At 39.1% G+C, this 23,125-nt stretch overlaps 2 protein-coding genes across 7 annotated transcripts; both read left to right on the top strand.

The window, feature by feature from the left end:
- Nucleotides 1-61: 61 nt before the first annotated feature.
- On the top strand, nt 62-14,139 carry ZBTB26 (zinc finger and BTB domain containing 26). Of its 3 annotated transcripts, none has more exons than XM_059657956.1 (2): nt 62-164; nt 9,870-14,139. In XM_059657956.1, the coding sequence occupies exon 2, from the start codon at nt 9,880-9,882 to the stop codon at nt 11,203-11,205; it is 1,326 nt and encodes a 441-aa protein (XP_059513939.1). In that variant the 5' UTR covers nt 62-164; nt 9,870-9,879; the 3' UTR covers nt 11,206-14,139. The 3 variants fall into 3 exon arrangements, with proteins under 3 accessions (XP_059513939.1, XP_059513941.1, XP_059513940.1); XM_059657958.1 differs by having other exon boundaries at nt 66-160; XM_059657957.1 differs by lacking the exon at nt 62-164 and adding an exon at nt 196-757.
- ZBTB6 (zinc finger and BTB domain containing 6) lies at nt 146-22,108 on the top strand. 4 transcript variants are annotated; one of them, XM_059657959.1, is made up of 3 exons: nt 146-164; nt 15,396-15,459; nt 17,280-22,108. In XM_059657959.1, exon 3 carries the CDS (start codon nt 17,289-17,291, stop codon nt 18,537-18,539), a length of 1,251 nt encoding a protein of 416 aa, XP_059513942.1. In that variant the 5' UTR covers nt 146-164; nt 15,396-15,459; nt 17,280-17,288; the 3' UTR covers nt 18,540-22,108. The 4 variants fall into 4 exon arrangements, with proteins under 4 accessions (XP_059513942.1, XP_059513946.1, XP_059513943.1 ...); XM_059657963.1 differs by lacking the exons at nt 146-164; nt 15,396-15,459 and adding an exon at nt 15,477-15,874; XM_059657960.1 differs by lacking the exons at nt 146-164; nt 15,396-15,459 and adding an exon at nt 15,477-15,970.
- The last annotated feature ends 1,017 nt before the right edge of the window (nt 22,109-23,125 follow it).

The raw sequence follows: 23,125 nt of genomic DNA, 5'->3' as shown, positions 1-23,125 counted from the left end.
AGGACCATGGGACCTGGAAGTCGTCCCTGTCCGCGAGGGCTGCCCTTCCGGTTCCGTTGGGTCCCCCTTTGGCTCGGGTTCCCTGCCCCTCCCCCATTCCGGAGCCCCGAGGGGCCGGAGCTCCTGGTGGTGCCGGATACTGACCGTGGCCTTCCCCTGGGTCTGTAAGTGCGGAGGCGGCCAGAGAACCGGGCAGGGGTACGGGGTCTCTCAGGATGGAGCCCCTTGGGGCCCTCGATGGGCCAGGACGTGATGGGGGCCGAGGGGCTGGCCTAGGCCCGGGGGGACTTAAGGAGCCCTTGGCCCAGCCCACGCTGCGCCCCGCCCCTTTCCCTTCCCTCCTCCGGAGTGTTTAAGGATGCTCCCGGGACCTCCTCCTGCGACCCCGGCCGAGGTCCCAGCAGTTGGCTCGGACGCCTGACTCTGGTTTCTTGTAGGAAGAGCCAGAGCGGGGGCTTTGGCAAGGCCTTGGTGCCAGCCCGCGGGAAGCACTATGAGGTTATCCTTCTGCCGGGGTTTCCTGCGCATCAGCTTCTGGCTGCAGCACCTTTTCTATGACTGGCGCTGTGCCAGGCACTGGGGATGCGTAAGATACCGTCCCAGTTTTTATAGTCAAGTTTGGGAGCCACATATAAACAAATAAGTGCTCCGACAATCGAGTATGTATGAGTCATACATGTGTGAACTGCTCAAGGGGCAGCTGCTGGGAAGGCTGAAGAGAGAAAGTGACTTCTGAATTATACTTCTTGAACATCAGGTGAAGCGCTTTTCAGGCAGAAGAAACAGTTGCAATGCTTTGAAAGGATGACTGAGCATAACTTGTGTGGGGAGAGGAGGAAACGGGGGTGGAGAACGGGGGGGGGGGGTCCTTGTGTGTAGATAAGATGTGAGATTGGGAAAGTAGACCAAGGTCCAGGTGGTGAAAGGTTCACTCCTAAAGGAGGTGGATAGTCTTCATAATTTTAAGGAGGAGAATGATACAAAGTTGCACTCTAGAAAGCCATATTATTCTGGAGATCAGTCTATAGAATAGAAATTTCTATAGACTGATTCTGAACTCTGTAGCTAAAAATCTAGGTATACTTATTGGAGGTTTTGTGTGTGTGTGTGTGTGTGTGTGTGTGTGTGTGTGTGTGTTTTAAGGAGTAATGACATCAGCTTAGAAAGCAGTATTGAAGTCCTGAAATCGAGTTATGAAGGTATTACTGGAAAGCAAGCAAGTGTGCTATAGTGAATGGTGTGAAGACTCCATAATAAATTGGCTTTTGAGGGTGGAAGGGGTACCCAAGCTGATTCCCAGGTTTTAGGCTTTTGGTATTTGAAGAACATCGATGCCATTGTCAGCAATAAAGCCATAAGCTTAGTGTAGATTACAAATTTATTTTTTTGATATGTTGCATTAGAGGTCTAATGGAACTTTCCAGTGTATAGTTGAAGTGCAAATCTGTAGCTTAGCCTAAATATTGTGGCTAGAGGTAAAGGCTTGAGTCATCTGCATAGAGGTGGAAGCTATGGGAATAGTTGCCAACAGGAAGATATTATTGATATTGAAGGGAATAATTTGGGGAATGGTTGCATTATGAAATAGTAGTTGGTGTAGCAGCAGAAGCAGACTTAGGGGATAAAGCATAAGAATATAAAGTTCTTACAACCAAAAAGACCCAGAAATCGGATGTGAGGGCGATCTGGCTGCGACATCTGTCACCCCATTGATCGCCAGGGTTGATTCGGCTGATCTGGCTGGCTAGGCGGGTGTCCCCCTCCTCCCTCACCGATCCATGTGCGTCCCTCCCGAAGCTGCGCGCTTGGTCGAAGAGGACGAACTCCCCCCCCCCCCCCCAGGAGAGGACCGGTCTTCGGTCAAGGGTATACGAGTAGCTGCGCTCCCCTGCTAGAACCTCCAAACAAGCTCTCAAAAAGACCCAGAAATCAAGAGAAGAGAATATTGAGAAGGAAGCCACTGGAACAATTCATGCAGAGCATTTGGGGAGTGAGGGGGGGGGAATATTGAATTTTTTGTATTAAGAAATCATTAGTGATCCTTCAAAAAGCAATTTTAGCAGAGTGATGAGGTGATGATATATGAAATAATGGAGTTCTCAACTGGTTGTTAAATGAGGATGAGAAAAGGCCACATATGAAGGCTTTCCCAGAGAAAATTTACAGGCTTTATTTGTTTATTTACCTAAGGAATGCTTATAGAGCTCATTCCGGGTATTGTTCTAAGCTTTTTTTTTTTTTTTTTAATGAACTTAATCTTTAAATTTAATTTACTTTAAAATGAATTTAATTTCCCATAACAACTCTATGAAGTAATATTACTATTTGACATTGGGTATATGGAAGCACAGAAGTGGTTAAATAACTTGCCTAAGGTCACACAGCTAGTAAGTGGTTGAGCAGGGTTTTGATCCTAGGAAGTATGGCTCCAGAATCCATGGTTTTATACTACTAAAGTAAGCAGTGACTAAATATGGGAGTCAAAGGAGTGGGGAAATTTTAAGCAAAGGTAAGCTCATTGGTAAAAAAGGGAGAGGCTTGGACAGTGATCCAGATTGAGAAGAAGGTAAGTAACGGTTTTATATTTGTTATGTATTTCTTTTTTATTTCTTTCCTCCTGTCTTAGATCTTCTTTCAATCTGTGCCATTTTAGGTCCATTTCTTTCACAATTAGGTCAATTTCTATTACACTTTCATCTATCACTTACTATCTATAATCTAGTCTCCTCTTCAACTTCAGACTCATATCCAACTAGCTCAGTGGTCGGCAAACTCATTAGTCAACAGAGCCAAATATCAACAGTACAACGATTGAAATTTCTTTTGAGAGCCAAATTTTTTAAACTTAAACTATATAGGTAGGTACATTGTTATTAACTTAATTAGGGTACTCCTAAGGCTTAGGAAGAGCCACACTCAAGGGGCCAAAGAGCCGCATGTGGCTCGCGAGCTGCAATTTGCCAACCACTGAACTAGCTAATGGATCTTCCCCTTGATGCCATGCCGGCTCCTCTGACTAAACATTTTAAGACCAGACCCATAATCATCCCCTCCAGTATTTCCTAGCTTATTGAATGGCACTCTTGAAGACATCCAGTCACTCTAGCCAAATATCTTGGTGTCATCTTGACCTTTGCTTTCTTGTTCATCCCCTTGGTCACCAAGTTCATCAGTTGATTGTTTGGAAAAACTCTCAATTCTGTTTCTTCTCTCCGTCCATATTATTACTGTCTCTGTTCAGTCCTCATCATTTCTATCTTGATCTGCTTGAGTAATAGCATACTAGCAGGTTTCTTTGCCTCCGCATCTACTTTCCTTAGAGCCATTCTCCATAAATTCTTATTTTTGACTAATTGAATTTTAAGATAATGCAATAGTTTAGACATCATGTATTTCAAGTGATACAGTAATAGCCTAAGGCAAGTATTTTGAGTACTTTGAACTGGCGTTAAGTTTGGTTAAGGTTGGCCTTGAGGGTGAGGATTTAGGAATTTTTAAAATAGAGAATGTAATAAAACATTGAGAAACCAGACAGGCTTTCTGAGGAAGTAAGCCTTGAAAAAAATAAAACACAGGAAAAAATCAAGGACTAAGTTGTGAAGGTTATATATACTGTTATACTTTTGTGCATACTTGCAAAAGACTGGTGGAAAACTGAGGCCAGTAGTTAAATAACTTACCCACTTCTATACAACAGTTTTAAAATGAACTAGGTCTATAATTATTCATCATATATAGGTCTCAAAAACAATAAATGAGAAAAGGAAGTTGCAAGCAATATGTATAGTTTATGTCTAATAACATAAACTGTGGGTAGGCATACAAAAGTGTTTTTAAAATGAGGAAGGGGTCCTAGCCAGGTAGCTTAGTTGGTTAGAGCGTCATGGGACGCCAAGGTTGTGGGTTCCATCTCTGGTCAGGTCAGGGCACATAGAAGAATCAACCAATGAACACATAAATAAGTGGAACAACAAATCTCTCCCTCCCTCCCTTCCTCTCTTTAAAATAAACCAACTAAAAAAGTTAAATGGGGAGAGGGAGAGTCATTAAGGACCAAACTTAGAACAAGCTGAGTACTGAGTGAAAGGTAGTTGGGAAAGGGGACTTTGGCTTTATCTATAATGTTCAAAATTTTTCCAGAAATGATGTATTTCTGTATATGTTATGTAGAATAATAAGGGGGAAAACACACAAAAGTGTGAAAACTTGGAGAATGTAGTGTTCTGACAGTTACCCAAAAGAAGAAAAGGATTGAGGTTTATAGAGAGAAAGGCTGTAGTATATTACAACATCTTTAAAAAATGGCATATGATGTTAGTGAGATAAACAAAGATTTCCAAATAGTTGTGAGTGCTAAGTTGAAATATAAAGACACTTTTATGAGGTAGATGAGGAAACAGACTGACATACAGCTTGGTAGATTATTGTACAGATAGAAAAGTTTTCCTTATCAGTAATTATTAGAGGCATTTGACATAAGAAACTTGGGTATATTCTCACTGCTCAGAGCATACCAGTGAACATTGTCTAACCTGGAATACGTATTCACTGATCCTTTTTGGTTACACGTATGAACAAAGGGAAATTTTCAAATCAGTTGACGCATTTGTTACATGGACATAATTATGGAAAAATTATGTAAATATAAACAAAGAGAAAGTGATCTTAAGTGAGAATTACATTGATATTTGAGAAATAGGTCATTCAAAACTTGCTGATGGAAACGGCGGATTCAGATTTAATTGAAGTAATCTAAGCAATAGATGATTAGGACCAGAACTATGGCAATAATAAGAGACAGAGGGAAAGAGAGAGAGAGAGAGAGAGAGAGAGAGAGAGAGAGAGAGAGAGAGAGAGAGCCAGCCCAGCTGGTGTTGCTCAGTGGTTGAACATCAACCTATGAACCACCAGGAGATCATGGTTTGATTCCCGGTCAGGTCTGATGCCCAGGTTGTGGGCTCCATTCCCAGTTGGGGGTGTCTAGGAGGCAGCTAATCAATGATTCTCTCTCATCATTTATGTATCTCTCTCTCTCTCTCCCTTCCTCTCTGAAATCAATAAAAATATATTTTAAAAAAGAATAGAGAGAATTTTGAAATCATTCTGAGGAAAGAATCAACAGGATGTAGTGACCAATTCTACCTGCTCAGTTATTTCTTCCAGTTACTAGAAGCTCTGCCATAATCTAGAATTATATGAGTGGTTTTTATGAAAAGTATGAATAATTACTGTACTAAAATGTTAACTACAGTTGCGGACTCTGTAAACCCAATATATTTGTAATTTTTATTCTCTGTTTTATTTGCAAATTGAATTGTTTCAGTCTAAAAAGATAAATACACAAAAGATGGAAAAAATAACAGTTAAAATAGGTGAGAAAACAAGATAAAACAAGGGTAAGGGTATAAAATGCAATCAGGGATAAGACTAATACATAAATCGCTATTAATATTAAGATCCTCTAGACTTGACACAGATTTCACTTTAAGTTGTACTTTTTGTTTTTAAACATAAGCCTTTTATTGAAGTAAATACACAAAAGCATATAAATCATAAGCATCCAGCTGAATGGATATGAGGAGGGAAATTTGAACAGTTCCACAGTTAACATTATTCCTATAAAACTTGAGCTAGCCTAGTTGTTGGACACATTTTGGCATCACGAAGCTTGGGCACAAGTTCCACTCTAATATTTAACACTTTCTACCTCTCTTAAATTGAGGAAGTTATTTATGTTCTCCAAGCTTGAGTTTCCTCATATGTAAAGTGGGAGAAATAATAATACCTACCTTACAGGGATTTTGAGGATTAAATGGGTCAATATTGGTAAAGCACTTAGCCTATACCTGGTACATAGCAAGGTTTCTGTAAACTTAGCAAGGTTTCTGTAAAGATTAACTACTATTCCTTTAATTCTTTTTTTTTTTAAAATATATTTTATTGATTTTTTACAGAGAGGAAGGGAGAGAGATAGAGAGCCAGAAACATCGATGAGAGAGAAACATCGATCAGCTGCCTCCTGCACATCTCCTACTGGGGATATGCCCGCAACCCAGGTACATGCCCTTGACCGGAATCGAACCTGGGACCTTTCAGTCCGTAGGCCGACGCTCTATCCACTGAGCCAAACCGGTTTTGGCCTATTCCTTTAATTCTTAATTCTTAAATAAAATTAAGCCAGTTTATAAGAAACACAGTTATTTCCTTTCATTTTGTCATTTTTAAAAAGTAAAAAAAAAAAAAAAAAAAAAAGGCTTTTTTAAAATTTAGTTTTATATTATCAAAAGTATTTTGGAAATAAACCCTCGTAAGAAATTTTTCCCAAGGCACTCAATAATAATTTCAAATTATTTTAATAATTTTAAAGTTTATTAATAAACTTTTATTATTCTGCTGTGTTTTGTTGAATGATCTCTGTAAAAAGTAGCAATTGACCTTTGCCCTCAAATAATTAACAGTCTATTGGAAAGAGAAACTAGGGACAGGAAACAATTAAGGGATAAACTGTGGCCTGGAAATAAGAGTTTATCAACGGGAAACAATAGAGTGGGCTGACACATATTATTGAAAACTTCTTAAACAGGATAAAATGTCTTTTTTATTCAATGTGAGCACTTTCCTGAATATCTCTTTGGCTGTTCCTCCTGGTAAGTTTATTGAGACTGATGGATAGGAATAAGTAAAGGGAACTTCCAGCTCCTCATCTTCGGAGCTCCAAGGAACAATGAAGTATTGTGAGTCCTGTCACACTACAGATGGAAGCCGTTAATGCTCATTTTGGGGTGTGAGTGGGAAAATACTGACCAGAGGGTAGATTAAGGACAAGCTAAACTCTAAAAATGAATGCCCCTTTTGTTTGGTTATTTGAAACAATAACCATTTTTAAAATTCTGTTTTTCAATTGGGACATTTGCTCTTTCCAGAATGAATATATTAAGCTACTGTATTTGCTAACACTGACCAGTGATAATACAGTTTTGCTGTTTCTTTACTGATATATTTCCTGTATCTCCTAGATTTATTCCTTTTCATCTGATATTCACCATATTTTCTCTGATGCAACATTTGCTTCTTTACATCTTATGTATATTTTTGTTAATATACCTGCACCCTACCAGTTCTCCCTCCTAAATATCACCTTTCTTTCAATGACAGTTTCATTTAGCTGAACTTGTACGCTTAGACCCTTTCTTTACACATTCCTTTTTTTCATTCTCTGTATCCAGTAAATTACCAAGTTCTATGAAATAGCTTTTGTTGTTTTTCTTTGCTCCATATTCCCATTTTCCTTCCTTCCTAAGCTCCATGGCCTCAGACCTGTCTGTAATGCTTCTGCAGATGCTGAGCTGGTCTTCCTAACAGCAATTCTTCCTTCTTACCACTGCCAAACAAATCCTGTAGGTTTAACAAACACAACCTGAGCACTGCTGTGTGGTTAGTACAGTGTTAGGTGGCAGGAGAACACACCAGTTTGAACAGAAGAGGGTTTGACCAGTAATGTGGCTGCAATAAGTATAATTTGAAGCGAAAGGAAAAAGTGGTTGGCTTTAGAAGATGGATGCCCCCAGCATTAGCCTGTTGAATAGGATGGAGATGTTTCTGTCTATGAAGCTTGCAGTTTGGAGGGGAAGGAACAAGTATTTAACAAATGATTTTTAGTGTTATGATAGAAGTACCGAGCAATGGGTTCAGTAGAGAAAACTGTTAGTCTAAAGCAGCGGTTCTCAACCTGTGGGTCGCCATCCTGTGGGTCGCGACCCCTTTGGAGGTCGAACGACCCTTTCACAGGGGTTGCCTAAGACCATCGGAAAACACATATATAATTACATATTGTTTTTGTGATTAATCACTATGCTTTAATTACGTTCAATTTGTAACAATGAAAATACATCCTGCATATCAGATATTTACATTACAATTCATAACAGTAGCAAAATTACAGTTATGAAGTAGCAACGAAAGTAATTTTATGGTTGGGGGTCACCACAACATGAGGAACTGTATTAAAGGGTCACGGCACTAGGAAGGTTGAGAACCACTGGTCTAAAGGGTCAGGGAAGGGCCTCTCAGAGGAAATAAAGTCAGAATTGGCTAGGAGCAGTGTTCTAGACTAAAGAAATAACTGTGCTAAGGCTTGGAGTCAGTAGAATGCCATCATGCACCAGGCACTGAGCAATATAAGACTTAAACCCTAACCGGTTTGGTTCAGTGGATAGAGCGTCAGCCTGCAGACTGAAGGGTCCCAGGTTCCATTCCAGTCAAGGTCATGTACCTTGGTTGCTGGCACATCCCCTGTAGGGGGTGTGCACGAGGCAACTGATAGATGTTTCTCTCTCATCGATGTTTCTAACTCTCTATCCCTCTCCCTCTCTGTAAAAAAAAAAAAAAATCAATAAAATATATTTTTAAAAGAAGACTTAGACTCTGCCTTCAGGAGCTGGTTTTCTATGAACCTTTGCAGGTCAGTGTTGTAGAAGGTAAAATTATAAAGATTGGGCTTTAGGATCCAAATCTGGCCAAGAGCAGCTGGTTGTCTTATATAATTCTCAACTACAGAGTTGATGAATGCTCAAAATTCAAGGTGAATTTATTGATGGACTGAAATTATCGAGCTATTTCTTAAGGTATAGCTGATATTCTACTGATCTCACTGGAGACTGGTATATAGACAGAGAATGCCAGTTTATTATTTTTACAATGGCTGGTGGCAAAGCTAATTCATCCTTCCTTTTAGAGATACACACAGGAAGCCAAGTTACCAGAAAATTATTTGGAGAGTATGGAATCAGAATATGGGGACTTTTTCCATATTTATTTTTTCTATAAAGGGACAGATATGCAGAGAATTTTGGCAAAGACACCTTCTCCATAGTTGAATGTGTTATGCCAATGTTTATCTTAATTATTATTAGTTTACTTAAAAATTTATACTCAAGAGGTTGGTCTTTATCCACAAGACAATGGGCAATCACAGGACTTTAGGTAGGGGTTGAATATAATCAGAACTGTGTTTTCTAAAGATGTCATGTGGTGATGTAGGAGTTGGATTAAAAGGAATAGAACCAGGAAGCCACGGAACATGTATGAGTCTGTTCTAGTTGTCCAGTTGATGCATAATGATGTATAAAGTTGGGCAAAGAAGAAAGACCAGAATCCAGTAAAAATTAATTAAATATTTGCTCTTACTCTGATTCCCACCAAGTGGTTTATGTTTTTTCTATATCAAATATTTTATTTCCTTTCTATATCAAGAAATGTTTCTCAAGAGAGAATTAGATTTGTCCAATGCACAGGATATACATTATCCCTTTAGGTCTGTAACTTTCATTTTATTGTAGAAATACTTGTATGAATAAATACACATCCTTTTAAACAGAAGACGGTTTACACAGGAATGGTGCAAGCAATGTCATTGCAGTTCTTTAAAATACAAAGCAAAAGAGCAGTGTTTTGTCTTTGAAGAAGTAGGTTCACAGTGTCATGCAAAAGAAAATTGTTATGTCATTATTACTTGTTGGGATGTTTTAGTTTCTTTTTGAAACCTGAAAGAATTCTCATTTGTGAAGAAAAAAAAATGCTCATTGGAGTAACTCAAGTACTGTTCCTGTATCTTTAAAAGTTGAATGAATGCCAAGCTATTTATACTGATACAAGTCCACTCCTCAGGTGCAGTTGACACTTGATGTTGACAAGGAGTAATTTTCAACAGCCTTTGAAAGCTGTTATACTGTTTCCTCTTTCAAGGCAAATTTCATTTGTATACATACAAACAGACATGATAACACAAATTTGGTTTTGGAAAGAAAATTCAGGTTTCTTCATTGTTTGAATTTTCTTAAATTCATCCTTTTTACATTTCTGTTCTTTAGGTCTGCCAAAATGTCTGAAAGATCAGATCTCCTTCACTTCAAGTTTGAAAATTATGGAGATTCAATGTTACAAAAAATGAACAAATTAAGAGAAGAGAATAAATTTTGTGATGTTACAGTTCTCATAGATGATATTGAGGTACAGGGGCATAAAATTGTGTTTGCTGCAGGTTCCCCCTTCTTAAGAGACCAGTTTTTACTGAATGATTCCAGAGAGGTGAAAATCTCCATATTGCAGAGTTCCGAAGTGGGGAGACAATTGCTCTTGTCCTGTTATAGTGGTGTGCTGGAATTCCCTGAGATGGAACTGGTAAATTACTTGACTGCTGCGAGTTTTCTTCAGATGAGCCACATTGTAGAACGGTGCACACAGGCCCTGTGGAAGTTTATAAAGCCAAAACAACCACTGGATAGTAAAGAGGGATGTGAACCACAGAGTGCTTCTCCCCAGTCAAAAGAACAGCAGGGAGATGCCAGAGGCTCCCCAAAGCAGGACTCACCTTGTATTCATCCATCTGAAGACAGTATGGATATGGAGGACAGTGATATTCAGATTGTTAAGGTTGAATCTATTGGGGATGTATCAGAGGTTAGAAGTAAAAAAGATCAGAACCAGTTTATTTCTTCTGAACCCACTGCTTTACATTCATCAGAGCCCCAGCACTCCCTGATAAATTCAACTGTGGAAAACAGAGTAAGTGAAATAGAACAAAACCATCTCCACAATTATGCCCTCTCTTACACAGGCAGTGATAACATCGTCTTGGCCTCAAAAGATGTCTTTGGGCCTAATATTCGAGGTGTAGACAAAGGCCTACAGTGGCATCATCAATGCCCAAAGTGTACCAGGGTGTTCCGTCACCTGGAGAACTACGCCAACCATTTAAAAATGCACAAACTATTTATGTGTCTACTCTGCGGCAAGACTTTTACTCAGAAAGGCAACCTTCATCGACACATGCGTGTGCATGCCGGCATTAAACCTTTCCAGTGTAAGATCTGTGGGAAAACCTTTTCTCAGAAGTGTTCCTTACAGGATCATCTTAACCTTCACAGTGGAGATAAGCCCCATAAGTGTAACTATTGTGACATGGTTTTTGCACATAAGCCAGTTTTGAGGAAACACCTTAAACAGCTGCATGGCAAAAACAGCTTTGATAATGCCAATGAGAGAAATGTGCAAGACCTCACAGTGGATTTTGATTCTTTTGCATGTACAACAGTTACAGACTCTAAAGGGTGTCAGCCACAACCTGATGCAACACAGGTCCTGGATGCAGGTAAACTGGCCCAAGCTGTCCTGAACCTAAGGAATGATAGTACTTGTGTGAACTGAGTAGGGGCTTTATGCTCAAAACTAGAAGTGACTGAAAACGTGGCAATAGTCTTGAGTGTTTTTAGAAGAGATTTTGCTAGCTTGACTTCTCCAAAGCCTCTGTGCAGTTTGTAGAATGAATCAAAGTACTAACAGACCAGGCAATTTACCACTTGGAGTGGTTTTGCCTTCCTTTTGCCCTCTCCCATTTTCTGTTTTGAATTATCTTGTGATGCCTGTCTTCCTTTCCCAAGGAGTATTCCATTTGTCTACCTAACATTGACTTATGTTTTAGACTGACACATTTTAGGCTTTTCACTGGACGCATTCGGAAGGCACCAACAAGTTAATAACATCACCTGCAATCCACTAATGGATGCTATGCTAAGAGAAGTGAATAATATTTTTCTTTGGCAGAAAATAGGCTAAGATATAAAGTGATATTGCTATTGGCCTGACTATGTGATAGAACTTCTGGTTGCCTACTTATAATTCATCTATGAATGAATGACTCCCTACCGTTTGTACTTTTCTTGGAACTGGCTATAAAGAAGTGTTTTAAGTTGTTCAGCACTCTTTTCAACAGCATTATGGCCCCCAGCTTTATGTCACTGAATTGTTCACATAGACCAGAGTACAATCTTTCCGGCAACACCTGCAGGCATAGTTAGGTATCACCATGAGGAGCATAATCAACAAAGAATAGAAGTACCTTTGTACAACAATTTAACATGAGATGTCTTCCTCAAAAGAAGCCAAACGCTTATTCATGTGTAACTTATTGATGCTTTTTAAGTCAGGATGCTCCAAGCATACTTAAAATGTACTAAAGTATAATAGTCTCTCTAAAAAGAAGCTATTTAGGAGTCAGTCTTTGGACTCTGCTTTAGAGGTTAGCTATCAGAGAGGTGTTTAGCCATCAGAAAGGTGTTTGGGCTTCAGAGTTTTGTTCAGTGTATTCTAAGAGTCTCTGAATTCTCATTTTCTCATGTACCTTAATTTCTAAAATGGATGAAAAAAATGGGTCGTGGAATGAGCAACCAGGCTTTTGCATTCAGATATTCCTATAGCCCCACCTTGCTATGTTTGATAGATCGCTAATACAAAGTTGATCTTCCAAGTATGGTAAAACAGAACAACTGTGTGTTGTAGTTCAGAAGTAAAATTTTGAGTCTTATTAGTTTTTGACCCATGAGTTAGACATAGGTAATAGAAGTGTTAGAGTCCTTAGAGAGTCTTAAGAGATAATTTACTCCACCTCTCTCTTTTTTTTTTTTTTTTTTAAGTTGGGGTATTAATAGCCCAAAGAGGTGGCCTGGCCAAGGTTGGCCAAATAAGATAAGTGACTAAATATGAGCTAATGTCTCCTCATTTTTTCTCACTATCCCTTGGCTTAACAAGATCTAGTACATAATCAAGAATACATTAGCAAAAAGCTCACCTTTGTGAATCCCTATTGGCTTTCTAAGACAGCCTGGATTTTGCAAACAAAATATCACAGGAGGATTTATTTTTGTTATTTTTTAGTTAGAATAAATATTACATTCATCCCAATCAAGTGACTGATTTGCTGGGTATTAGGGAGGGAAAGGACAAATAAGAATAAATGTGAGAAGGATCTAAATGTGAAACTGATTTTGTCTGGAAACTGTTTACTTAATTTCCATCAGGATTTTGTTTTCATGTTTGAGCTATGAGAGTGCATATACCGATAAACCAAAAATTAGGTTTAACTTGAGTAGTCAGGGAATTCTTAAAGTTGTTATAATTTGATACATTTACATGTGAATCTGACTTGAGGTATTATTTCTACCTTTTGTTAAAAGATTTAAAATGAGAATAAAATTGAGTGATAAGACTAATAGGTATCTTATGCCTAAGGTCACTCATTATATGGTCTAATGATGCTGCCAAGCATTCCAGTTTTTATATGACCCAGGCAGAGTACCAGTTCTCTGCAACAGTGTGACATTTCCATGTTAACCAACAAGTCATTATTTCCTTTGAACATCATTTTGGCATGGAAATTTCATGCTGGAGTGCTTCCTTTGTTTATATTCATGTCCTGTTTTTGTTACTGGCTTGAAGACTAAAAGTCATGGGTTCAAAATAGATTGCTCTCTTTGGTTGGAGACTATTGCTGGGTTCATCTAGTCATTCAAGAAGCATTTATTGAGCACCTACTATTGCCAGGCACTATGCTAGATGATGAGGATATGAAGGTAAGATTGCAATGATCCCTGCTCTCACAGATCTTACAGTTTCATGTAGTCTTAGGGAGCTAAGATATCAATTTGATTTTAAACTAAGAGTAATAAAAGAAACTGCCTTGCTTTTTTTGATCACTTAAAATCAGCATCTAGATGGTTTTGTATCTGTAAAAGCTATAGTTCTCACCTTTTGTACTGCAAACCTCTTGGCTGGGCCGGTGTTCTGTTTCTGTGAGACATTTTCTTAATTTTGGTGGGATTTTACTTTTCTCCTTCTTTGTTTATACATGTTTCTTAGATTGTATTTCAAAGTGGTCAAATTATTGATATCAAGTAAGTTTTATAGAGGAAGATTTTTAAAAACCTTAGTTATTCAGCATTTGTATTTTATGGATCCCCAGGAAAACTAAAAAGGGGAGAACACTCTTTACCATAGTTGGTTTAAAAAAGATACTGTATCACAGTTATTTATTTATTATTTAATTTTAAAGACAAACTCCAAACCGAAGCAGCTCTGAGGTAAATCAGATGTGGTTTTAATTTGTTTTAGTTTCTTTTTTAGAAAATCTGTAAGTGGAGGGTGACCAGTGTCACTACTTTTAAATATTGTCCTAAAAAAACAACCTAGAACATTTTATTTCAGCTGGTGAATAGCTGTTTTAAACCTGTTGTATGTTAGACATACTATGAACTACCTCTTCACTTATTATGGGGAAGTTTCCTTAATAAAAGTGTGACAATTAAAGCTCTGGTGTGAGTAGTTTATTTTTTTCTCCCCTCCTTTCCTTTTCAATTGCTTGAATTTGAATACAGGAATACTTCCTTCATTCCTATTCTTTAAAACACATATATTTTTTAATATATTTTATTGATTTTTTACAGAGAGGAAGGGAGAGAGACAGAAAGTTAGAAACATCGATGAGAGAGAAACATCGACCAGCTGCCTCCTGCACACCTCCCACCGGGGATGTGCCCGCAACCGAGGTACATGCCCTTGACGGGAATCGAACCTGGGACCTCTCAGTCCACAGGCCGACGCTCTATCCACTGAGCCAAACCGGTTTCGGCTAAAACACATATTAATAAAATATGCTGAGCTTGGCTTCAGAACCAAATATGAGTTAACCAGAAATTGTTTCTAGGGTCAGTTACTTAAATGAGAGCCTGTTGACTAAGGGGTAAAGCAACTGCTTTTAGGAGCTGGTTCAGAAATTCCTTCATTTGGCAAATACTTGGATGCCTACTGAGTGCTAGTCTTGGGGAGTGTAAAGATCGGTAAGGCACTGCCCCAAGTACCTCTGCTTAGATGGGACGCAGATTTCAATACTGGAATGATAATTGCAATAATGAAGGCAATCAAAGGGTTGGCTTGACAGGCTCCCAACTAGGAGCCAGCTAATTCAAGGCAGTTCCTGGTGGCTTTAAGGATGAGGGGATTTTGAAGGGTTAGTGGGAGGAGGGATTGGGCAAATGGAAGAAAGCAGTAGATGAGAGGCTTCGGTTTGCCCAAAAACGTGGGCGGGGCGGGGGGTGAGGGTGAGAAGGAAGCGATAGAGTAAAGGAAGAGAGATCCAGAGGTTGGGGCCAGATCCTGATGGGGCTTTAGCTAGGCAATCTCGGATACTGATCCCCATGGCAGTCTCCTCTCCTTCCTCCGTCACCTTTTAAATTGCAGGCGGCCCAGTAAAAGGAGAGGACCTGGCCATAATAATCCGCGAGGGCCTCCCTGTGGTCCCGGCGCGGGGTATTCTGATGGACGCACTGTACCCCAACTTCACAAGCCTCCTGCGATTCGGAGGTTGGGGCGAACTCAGAAGGGGAATTGGCTCCCGTACTGATCAGGGACCGGAGAAATGGGATTTGCCGGCACCGGGCATCTTTCTGTCATTCCGCAGGGGTGGGGGAGTGAGGGAGGGAGGATGTCTCAGAATGTCCTTCCGGTATGCTCAGCCCGCCCCCTGCGGGGTCAAGGTGGTTGACACCGGATGTATTTCCTTCCAGACTAAGCCCACCTTCCGGTCCGGGTCCTTCGCTGAGGAAACGTCGGTACTGGTTTTCCGAGTGGGTGAGTGAGCGGCGGGGAGACGCGACGGGTGGGGAAGCCCCACGAGGAGGAGGAGGAGGAGGGCAGCTGGGTGCTGCCTGGCGGTGGCTGGGCTGGTCCTGTCACCACCTGGTCGACAGGGCCTTGGTCCTGTTGGGCTTGGCTCGGGAAGACCTGTGGCAAGCTGGCGGCGCTTCCCGGCCGCGGGAAGCCAGGTTCAATTCCGCAGACGCTCCCTAAGCTCTTCCTGCTCCGTGCCGGTCCCCGGCGTTCGCTGCAGGAACTCGGCTGAACGAGGCGCTGTTTCGTGATGCTCTGGGAGCAACCGACTCTTAAGGGGGAGACAGGAGGCGTCTAGGAAGCCTTACTTGATTTAGGCCGTAAAGGAGCCAAATCGCTAGCTGGAAAAAGTAACTGGAGCGTAACATGTGCAGAGGTGCATTCGGGGGTCTTCTTGCCTGGGCAGTGGTGAAACTATGAATATCAAAGAGACTTCCATGAAAAAGAGTAGAGAAAAGATAAAGCTATAAAAGTGCTTAAGGCCAAATCATGAGTGACCTTTTATTTGCTAAAAAGGTTAGGCTGTCCCGTAGGTAGAGGACAGCTGGAGAGGGGGCCGGGGGAGAAAAGTTTTGAAAGATGTCAATTTGCCCTAGCCAGTTTGGCTTAGTGGATGGCGCGTTGCCCTGCGGACTGAAGGGTCCCGGGTTCAATTCCGGTGGAGGGCACATGCCCGGGTTGCAGGCTTGATCCCCAGTAGTGGATGTGCAGGAGGCAGCCAATCAGTGATTCTCTCTCCTCATTGATGTTTCTATCTTTTTCTCCCTCTCCCGTCCTCTCTGAAATCAATAAAAATATTTTTTTAAATAGATTTTATTGATTTTCTACAGAGAAGAAGGGAGAGGGATAGAGAGCCAGAAACATCGATGAGAGAGAAACATCGACCAGCTGCCTCCTGCACGCCCCCCAGTGGGGATGTGCCTGCAACCAAGGCATATGCCCTTGACCGGAATCGAACCTGGGACCCTTGAGTCCGCAGGCCGACGCTCTATCCACTGAGCCAAACCGGTTCGGCATAAATATTTTTTAAAAAATAAATAAATAGCCCTAGCTGGTTTGGCTCAATGGATAGAGCGTCGGCCTGCGGACTGAAGGGTCCCGGGTTTGATTTCGGCCAAGGGCACATGCCTGGGTTTCGGGCTTGATCCCCAGTAGGGGGCGTGCAGAAGGCAGCCAATCGGTGGTTCTCTCTTACCATTGATGTTTCTATCTCTTTCTCCCTCTCCTTTCCTCTCTAAAATCAATAAAATATTTAAAATAAATAAATAAATAAAGATGTCAATTTTGGTGGCACTCAGTAGGGTAGTTTGGAATATAAGAGGCTGGTATCAAGGAGAACTTTTGGAAGATATGGCAGTGGTCCAGGTGAACAGAATAAAGACCTGCAGTAGTGATGGGGAGTCTACAGTTTGGAGATTACATTAAGGTTTCTAATTTGGGAAATTTACAGCCATTTGGTAGTGGCATTAACTATACAAGGCACATAAATTTAGCCAAGGAGAAAAATACAGAAACTGTTAACTACAATGCAATATAATATAAATGCTGTAACAAAAATATAAAAAATGTGCCACAAGATCAGAGAGAAATGCGTTTTAATTTTTCTGGAGTTTGAGGTTTAATTTTCTGAAATGTATTCTTAGCACCCAGATTAAAATTTGAGTGAGTATTCTTTTACCGAATTCAGGTTTGGGATTTTAAAATTCTGTTTGTTTTTACTAGCACAGTGTAGGAAAGCATTCCTTATCCTAACAGCAATGTTTGTATTATATTTTGCTTAGATTTTGACCATGGCTGCGGAGTCTGATGTTCTGCACTTCCAGTTTGAACAGCAAGGAGATGCAGTCTTGCAGAAAATGAATCTCTTGAGACAGCAGAATTTATTTTGTGATGTATCCATTTATATTAATGACACCGAGTTCCAGGGGCACAAGGTGATATTAGCTGCTTGCTCCACTTTCATGAGAGATCAGTTTTTACTCACACAGTCAAAGCATGTCAGAATTACCATCTTGCAGAGTGCAGAAGTTGGCAGAAAATTGTTGCTCTCTTGCTATACTGGAGCACTTGAAGTGAAAAGGAAAGAGCTTTTGAAATACTTGACTGCTGCTAGTTACCTTCAGATGGTTCACATTGTGGAAAAGTGTACAGAAGCTTTGTCAGGATACCTGGAAATCGACCTTTCTATGAAAAACAACAATCAACATACCGACCTGTGTCAATCCTCTAACCCAGATGTTAAAAATGAGGAAGAAAATACAGATAAAGACTGTGAGATCATCGAAATTTCAGAAGATAGTCCTGTAAACCTAGATTTCCACGTTAAAGAAGAGGAAAGCAATGTGTTGCAGTCTACAGTAGAGAGCCTGACATCAGAGACACAGGAAATGAAGTCACCAGAGCTGTCTTCAGTTGATATAGGTTTTAAAGACAATGAAATTTGTATCCTCCGTGTGGAATCTATAAATTCCGATGGTGTAGAAAATGGGCAGTTTTCACAGCCTTGTACCTCTTCAAAAGCAAGCATGTATTTCTCTGAAACACAGCATTCACTGATCAATTCTACGGTTGAGAGCAGAGTGGCAGAAGTTCCTGGGAATCAAGATCAGGGCTCATTTTGTGGGAATACTGAAGGAAGTCATGGAACAGCAAATGAGATTCAGAACCTGGAAGATATTTATTCACTGAGGCACCAGTGTCCCAGGTGTCCACGAGGATTTCTTCATGTTGAAAATTATCTGCGCCACCTTAAGATGCATAAACTGTTCTTGTGCTTACAGTGTGGGAAAACATTTACACAGAAGAAGAATCTCAACCGGCACATTCGAGGGCACATGGGCATACGGCCCTTTCAGTGTACTGTGTGCTTGAAGACATTTACCGCTAAAAGCACGTTGCAGGACCACTTGAACATACATAGTGGGGATCGGCCATACAAATGCCAGTGTTGTGACATGGATTTCAAGCACAAATCTGCCCTGAAAAAGCATGTGACCTCTGTGCATGGTCGGAGCAGTGGTGAAAAAAATACCTATTCATGATCTCAAAAAACAAAATCTATTATAAGTAGAATCACACCTTGCTATGGAAGCTATGTTAGGCAAGTCTTTCTGTAGAAATGCAACATTTGTAATATTGTTTTCCTCCTCATCTTTGGGTCTTATTTTTGGTCTGCCTGTACATTATTCTTTCTGAACTTACACTAAGAGTTCCAAAGTGTGGGAGACATGATAAAGCTGATGGAATGCTATCTCACATCTTGTGTTATATAAGTCCCAGTTGTATACCTAGAGAAATACTGTTCTTCTCTTAAATATTATTGATTCTAATGACAGCGGATCCAGCAGAATTTCCATATTCAGATTTTGAGTATCTATGTAGTTGATGGAAGTGTAAAATAACCTAGCCATGTAATAACTTTAATGAGTTAAGATAATGGAAAGATAAAATTTAAAACATCCTATTATCCATTATTAGTCACTTTAAAATCAGATAGGAATAATAAATTTTTTAACCTACTGCTTTTGGATTGCAAAATAAACACCAAGGTACCTGTTGTTATAAAATGTAAAAGAACATAATTCATATTCACTTGGGAATAGCAGAATTTCCTTATACCTTTCTTAAAATACTATTTCCATGGTTTGTTAGTATACGTATTTTATAAATTATTCATTAGGCCCAAATGTCTTGATTTTATTTAATGCAGTGGCATCTAATAATTTTGTGGCTAGTAAAAACATACCATTGGTTTGAAGCTCTAAAACATTACTTTTAGAAATCCCAACTTAACCAAAGGTATGTTACACCTTTTTTGTTGTAGTTGTTAAATATATTTTTACTGATTTCAGAGAGGAATGGAGAGGGAGAGAGAGAAACACCAATGATGAGAGAGAGTCATCGATCAGCTGCCTCCTGCACATCCCATACTGGGGATCAAGCCCGTAACCCAGGCATGTGCCCTGACTGGAAATCGAACCGTGACCTCCTGGTTCATAGGTCAACACTCAACCACTGAACTATGTTGGCTGGGCTACCCTTTTATCTTCTAGTTAACATAGTAAAGTTGACCTTTGCCAAATTTGTATCTAGGTAATAGGAATAGTATGCTCAAAACACTTGTAGCAGACATCTCTGAGGTCATCAGACAGAGGAACACTTTCCATATCTAGCTCCTTCTCATTTCTCGTTTCCTTTCTCGAACAGTGATCCCATCTGCTAAATGATTTGTTTTTGGTATACAGTTTCATGAATCTTTTTTTTTTAATATATTTTATTAATTTTTTACAGAGAGGAAGGGAGAGGGACAGAGAGGTAGAAACATCCATGAGAGAGAAATATCCATCAGCTGCCTCCTGCACACCCCCTACTGGGGATGTGCCTGCAACCAAGGTACATGCCCTTGACCGGAACCGAACCTGCGACTCCTCAGTCCACAGGCCGATGCTCTAGCCCAGGGGTGGGCAAACTTTTTGACTCGAGGGCCATAATGGGTTCTTAAACTGGACCGGAGGGCCTGAACAAAAGCATGGATGGAGTGTTTGTGTGAACTAATATAAATTCAAAGTAAACATCATTACATAAAAGGGTACGGTCTTTTTTTTCAATAGTTTTATTCATTTCAAACGGCCGGATCAGCCCGCGGGCCATAGTTTGCCCACGGCTGCTCTTGTCACTGAGCTAAACTGGTCAGGGCCAGTTTCATGAATCTTAACACATACATAGATTTATGCAACCACCTCTGTAATCAAAATACAGAACATTCTATCACCACCGCTAAACTCCTTTATGCTACCCTTTTGTAGGCAGTTCCTTCTAACTCTACACCCTGCCAATAGTTCTTCAGTATATCTTGCCTTTTCTGGAATGTCATAAATGGAATCATAGCATGAGCTCTTTTGAGATGCTTCTTTCACCTAGCATCATGCCCTTTGAGATTCATCCATTTTGTGTATGTTAGTAGTCCATTCCCTTTTCTTTCTGAGTTGTCATACATATTAATTTTCTTGTTATCACTAGATAAACAGTTTAAAGATGGAAATCTTAGTGTTTTCTTAATTATTAATAGTCATTAACATTAATGCAATTTTTATTTACTATATGTTGACAAAAAGCTTAACTATCTTTAGAGTTTTATGCTATTTTCCAGAAATGTGCCAAAAGCAAAACCATGACCATATGGTTATTTTACTTACAGTAATATTTCAGATTGTGTTATGAGCCATTGCTCTCCAATAGCCTTGTCTACATTTAACACAAAACTTTGTTGTCATAATACAGATTAAAATATATTGCAGGGCAAGTCATATCTTCTAAAAGACAGGAACCACTTTTAGTAAAAAAGCCTGACTGGATGCATCTTACTTTCAAGATATTCTATTCCTCTTCTACTCACCTCAGCTTTATGTAGCATTTCTGCTATATTTAGTATCAGTTGAAGCCCTTCCATATTTTAATATGCAATATACTTTGTACCATTTATAAGAATTTTGTGATGAATCACATGTTGATTGTTATAAATGTTCATTATCCTTTTTGTGATACTTGTGAAAAATATATTTTCTATAGAATTTTAACTCTGAGAGAGACTTTAAAGAATCTAGCTCTCATATTTGATAAGAATGCCAACTTCATGACCCTTCAGGTCACCATTTAGTATCATTGGACAGGTCACCTCTTGTTGAGCTTCTCTTAAATTTATATGCAAAATAATAACTTTGATCTTGATCATTTATAGATCATTTCCAAGTCTAAAATTCTGTGATTTTATATTTAAATCTTCCAGAGTTCCTAAGAATAGAGAAGAGGGGAAAGCAAAAGAGAGTTTGGTGTCTTTTTGCACTATTTGCTCACTCCATTGGAGACAGAATTTTTCTAAAGCAAATAGTGTTTTTCTCCCACTGGAGAACATGATAGTGCAGTGCTTAATCGTCTTTCCCATTTGATCTATGATTGGCCATTTGTAGACATTTTTCTATCAGAGATAGTTTGTGTTTGAAATACTTATTTTTGCTTTTTACGGTAAAATTTAGTTGGGGAGGGATGAAGATGGGGTGGGTGAACAAATAGTAAACTTTTTTGCTATTGTTTTTTATGAATTACCTATCTTTGATGTTATAAAAGAATTATGGTTGAACTATGTTTAAGTTTTATGTGTGCCTTGTAAGATTCTTGTGAAATTTTTTGTAAGCACTTTGAGATTTTTTGCGTGTGGGGAAGGGGTGTTTTGTGAAAGTGATGGTTATTTATTTATTTATTCCTGTTCATTTAGCACAGAGTGATCTCATAACATTTCTAGGTGAATGTCTGTTTGCATGATGTGCTTAAACAATTTCAGGAAAAAGAAATCTTTTTTTAAATGCAGGCATGACAAAGTTAAGTGTTGAATTTATTCATTTAAACATTCACTTTTAGTTGTTTGTTTTTCTATATGATGGGGAAAATGCAAAATGTTTGTCTTAAGCCTCTTCATTTACTGCATTTTTGAATAAAAGATCTTGGAGAGGTAGTTGTTACTTTGGTATAAGAGAAAATCCTTTCTTTTTTTTTCCTTGGATGTAACTATCATATATGTTTACATAAGAAATAATAAACTGGAGATGGGAATGGAGAGCTTTGTGTTTTGTGTACATCTATGAATTTTGAAAAAGGAAACTATTTCTCCTGGCTATTCATTCATTCAACAAATACTTATGGAGTGCTTACAATATCTAGAAGTTAAGTATACCAACAAAAATCCCTGCTCTCATGAAACTTAAATTCTACTGAAGGGAGACAAAATTTGTGAATAAAATTAATGTAATGTATTTCTCAGATTTTGGAAATGGAGAAAATAAAGCAGGGAGTGCAAGGGAAGGGAAATTCTGATTGTAATTTTAAATATAGTGAGTGGTCAGGCCACCTTTGAAAAATCTTTTCAGATCATGTACAACTATCCAGTAAAATGGAAAGCGTACACACACACCCATCACTAGTTGAATGGAAAACTGAACCAAATGAACCATTGTTGGGAACCTATAGGATTGGCATATATTTCATAAATAGAAGAGTATGAAAAGGCTAAAAATGTATGGGAGAATAGTCTTTGGTGTGGCCATTGAATTTTTAAAAATTGGTATTTTTTCATCTTCCAGGCAGTAATAACCATATTTATTGTTAAGTTCATTATAGTTTATAAACTTTTTCCATATGTCTTCTAATTCATGGTGCGTTTGCTTCCATAGAGTCTTTTGTTGGATATCTGGTTTCATATTGGAAAGTGCCTTGAGCTTAATTGCAACTCATGACCATTTTCTTAATCTGAGTTTTTCAGTTTCTCATCAGGAACAGAATACATAGTATCTGCCTTTTAGGATTATTTTGATGAGTAAATGAAATATAAATGAAAGTAAAAATAGTAAAAATGAAAATTTTATTAACACAGGACTTGGCACATAGTAAGTTAGCCATAAATATTAATTCCAAGCCTATTTCTTCCGATATAAAAACAATAATTTATACCTTGCAGTTTACTGTGAAAAATCCTGCAACAACTATTTATGAAGTTATTAGTGCCAAAATTTGTGCTTGAATTTTGATGCCTGCCAGCTTCTGAGAAACTCAATTTTCTCGTTAATAAAGAGGTGTG

Source organism: Myotis daubentonii, chromosome 11 (genome assembly GCF_963259705.1).
Source record: "Myotis daubentonii chromosome 11, mMyoDau2.1, whole genome shotgun sequence".
Classification (NCBI taxonomy): Eukaryota; Metazoa; Chordata; class Mammalia; order Chiroptera; family Vespertilionidae; genus Myotis; species Myotis daubentonii.
This window is presented reverse-complemented; position numbering and strand designations above follow the sequence as displayed.

Bases quoted from the DNA above. Each gene is read 5' to 3' on its own strand.
- ZBTB6 (XM_059657959.1), top strand. From the start codon at position 17,289: ATGGCTGCGGAGTCTGATGTTCTGCACTTCCAGTTTGAACAGCAAGGA.
- ZBTB26 (XM_059657956.1), top strand. From the start codon at position 9,880: ATGTCTGAAAGATCAGATCTCCTTCACTTCAAGTTTGAAAATTATGGA.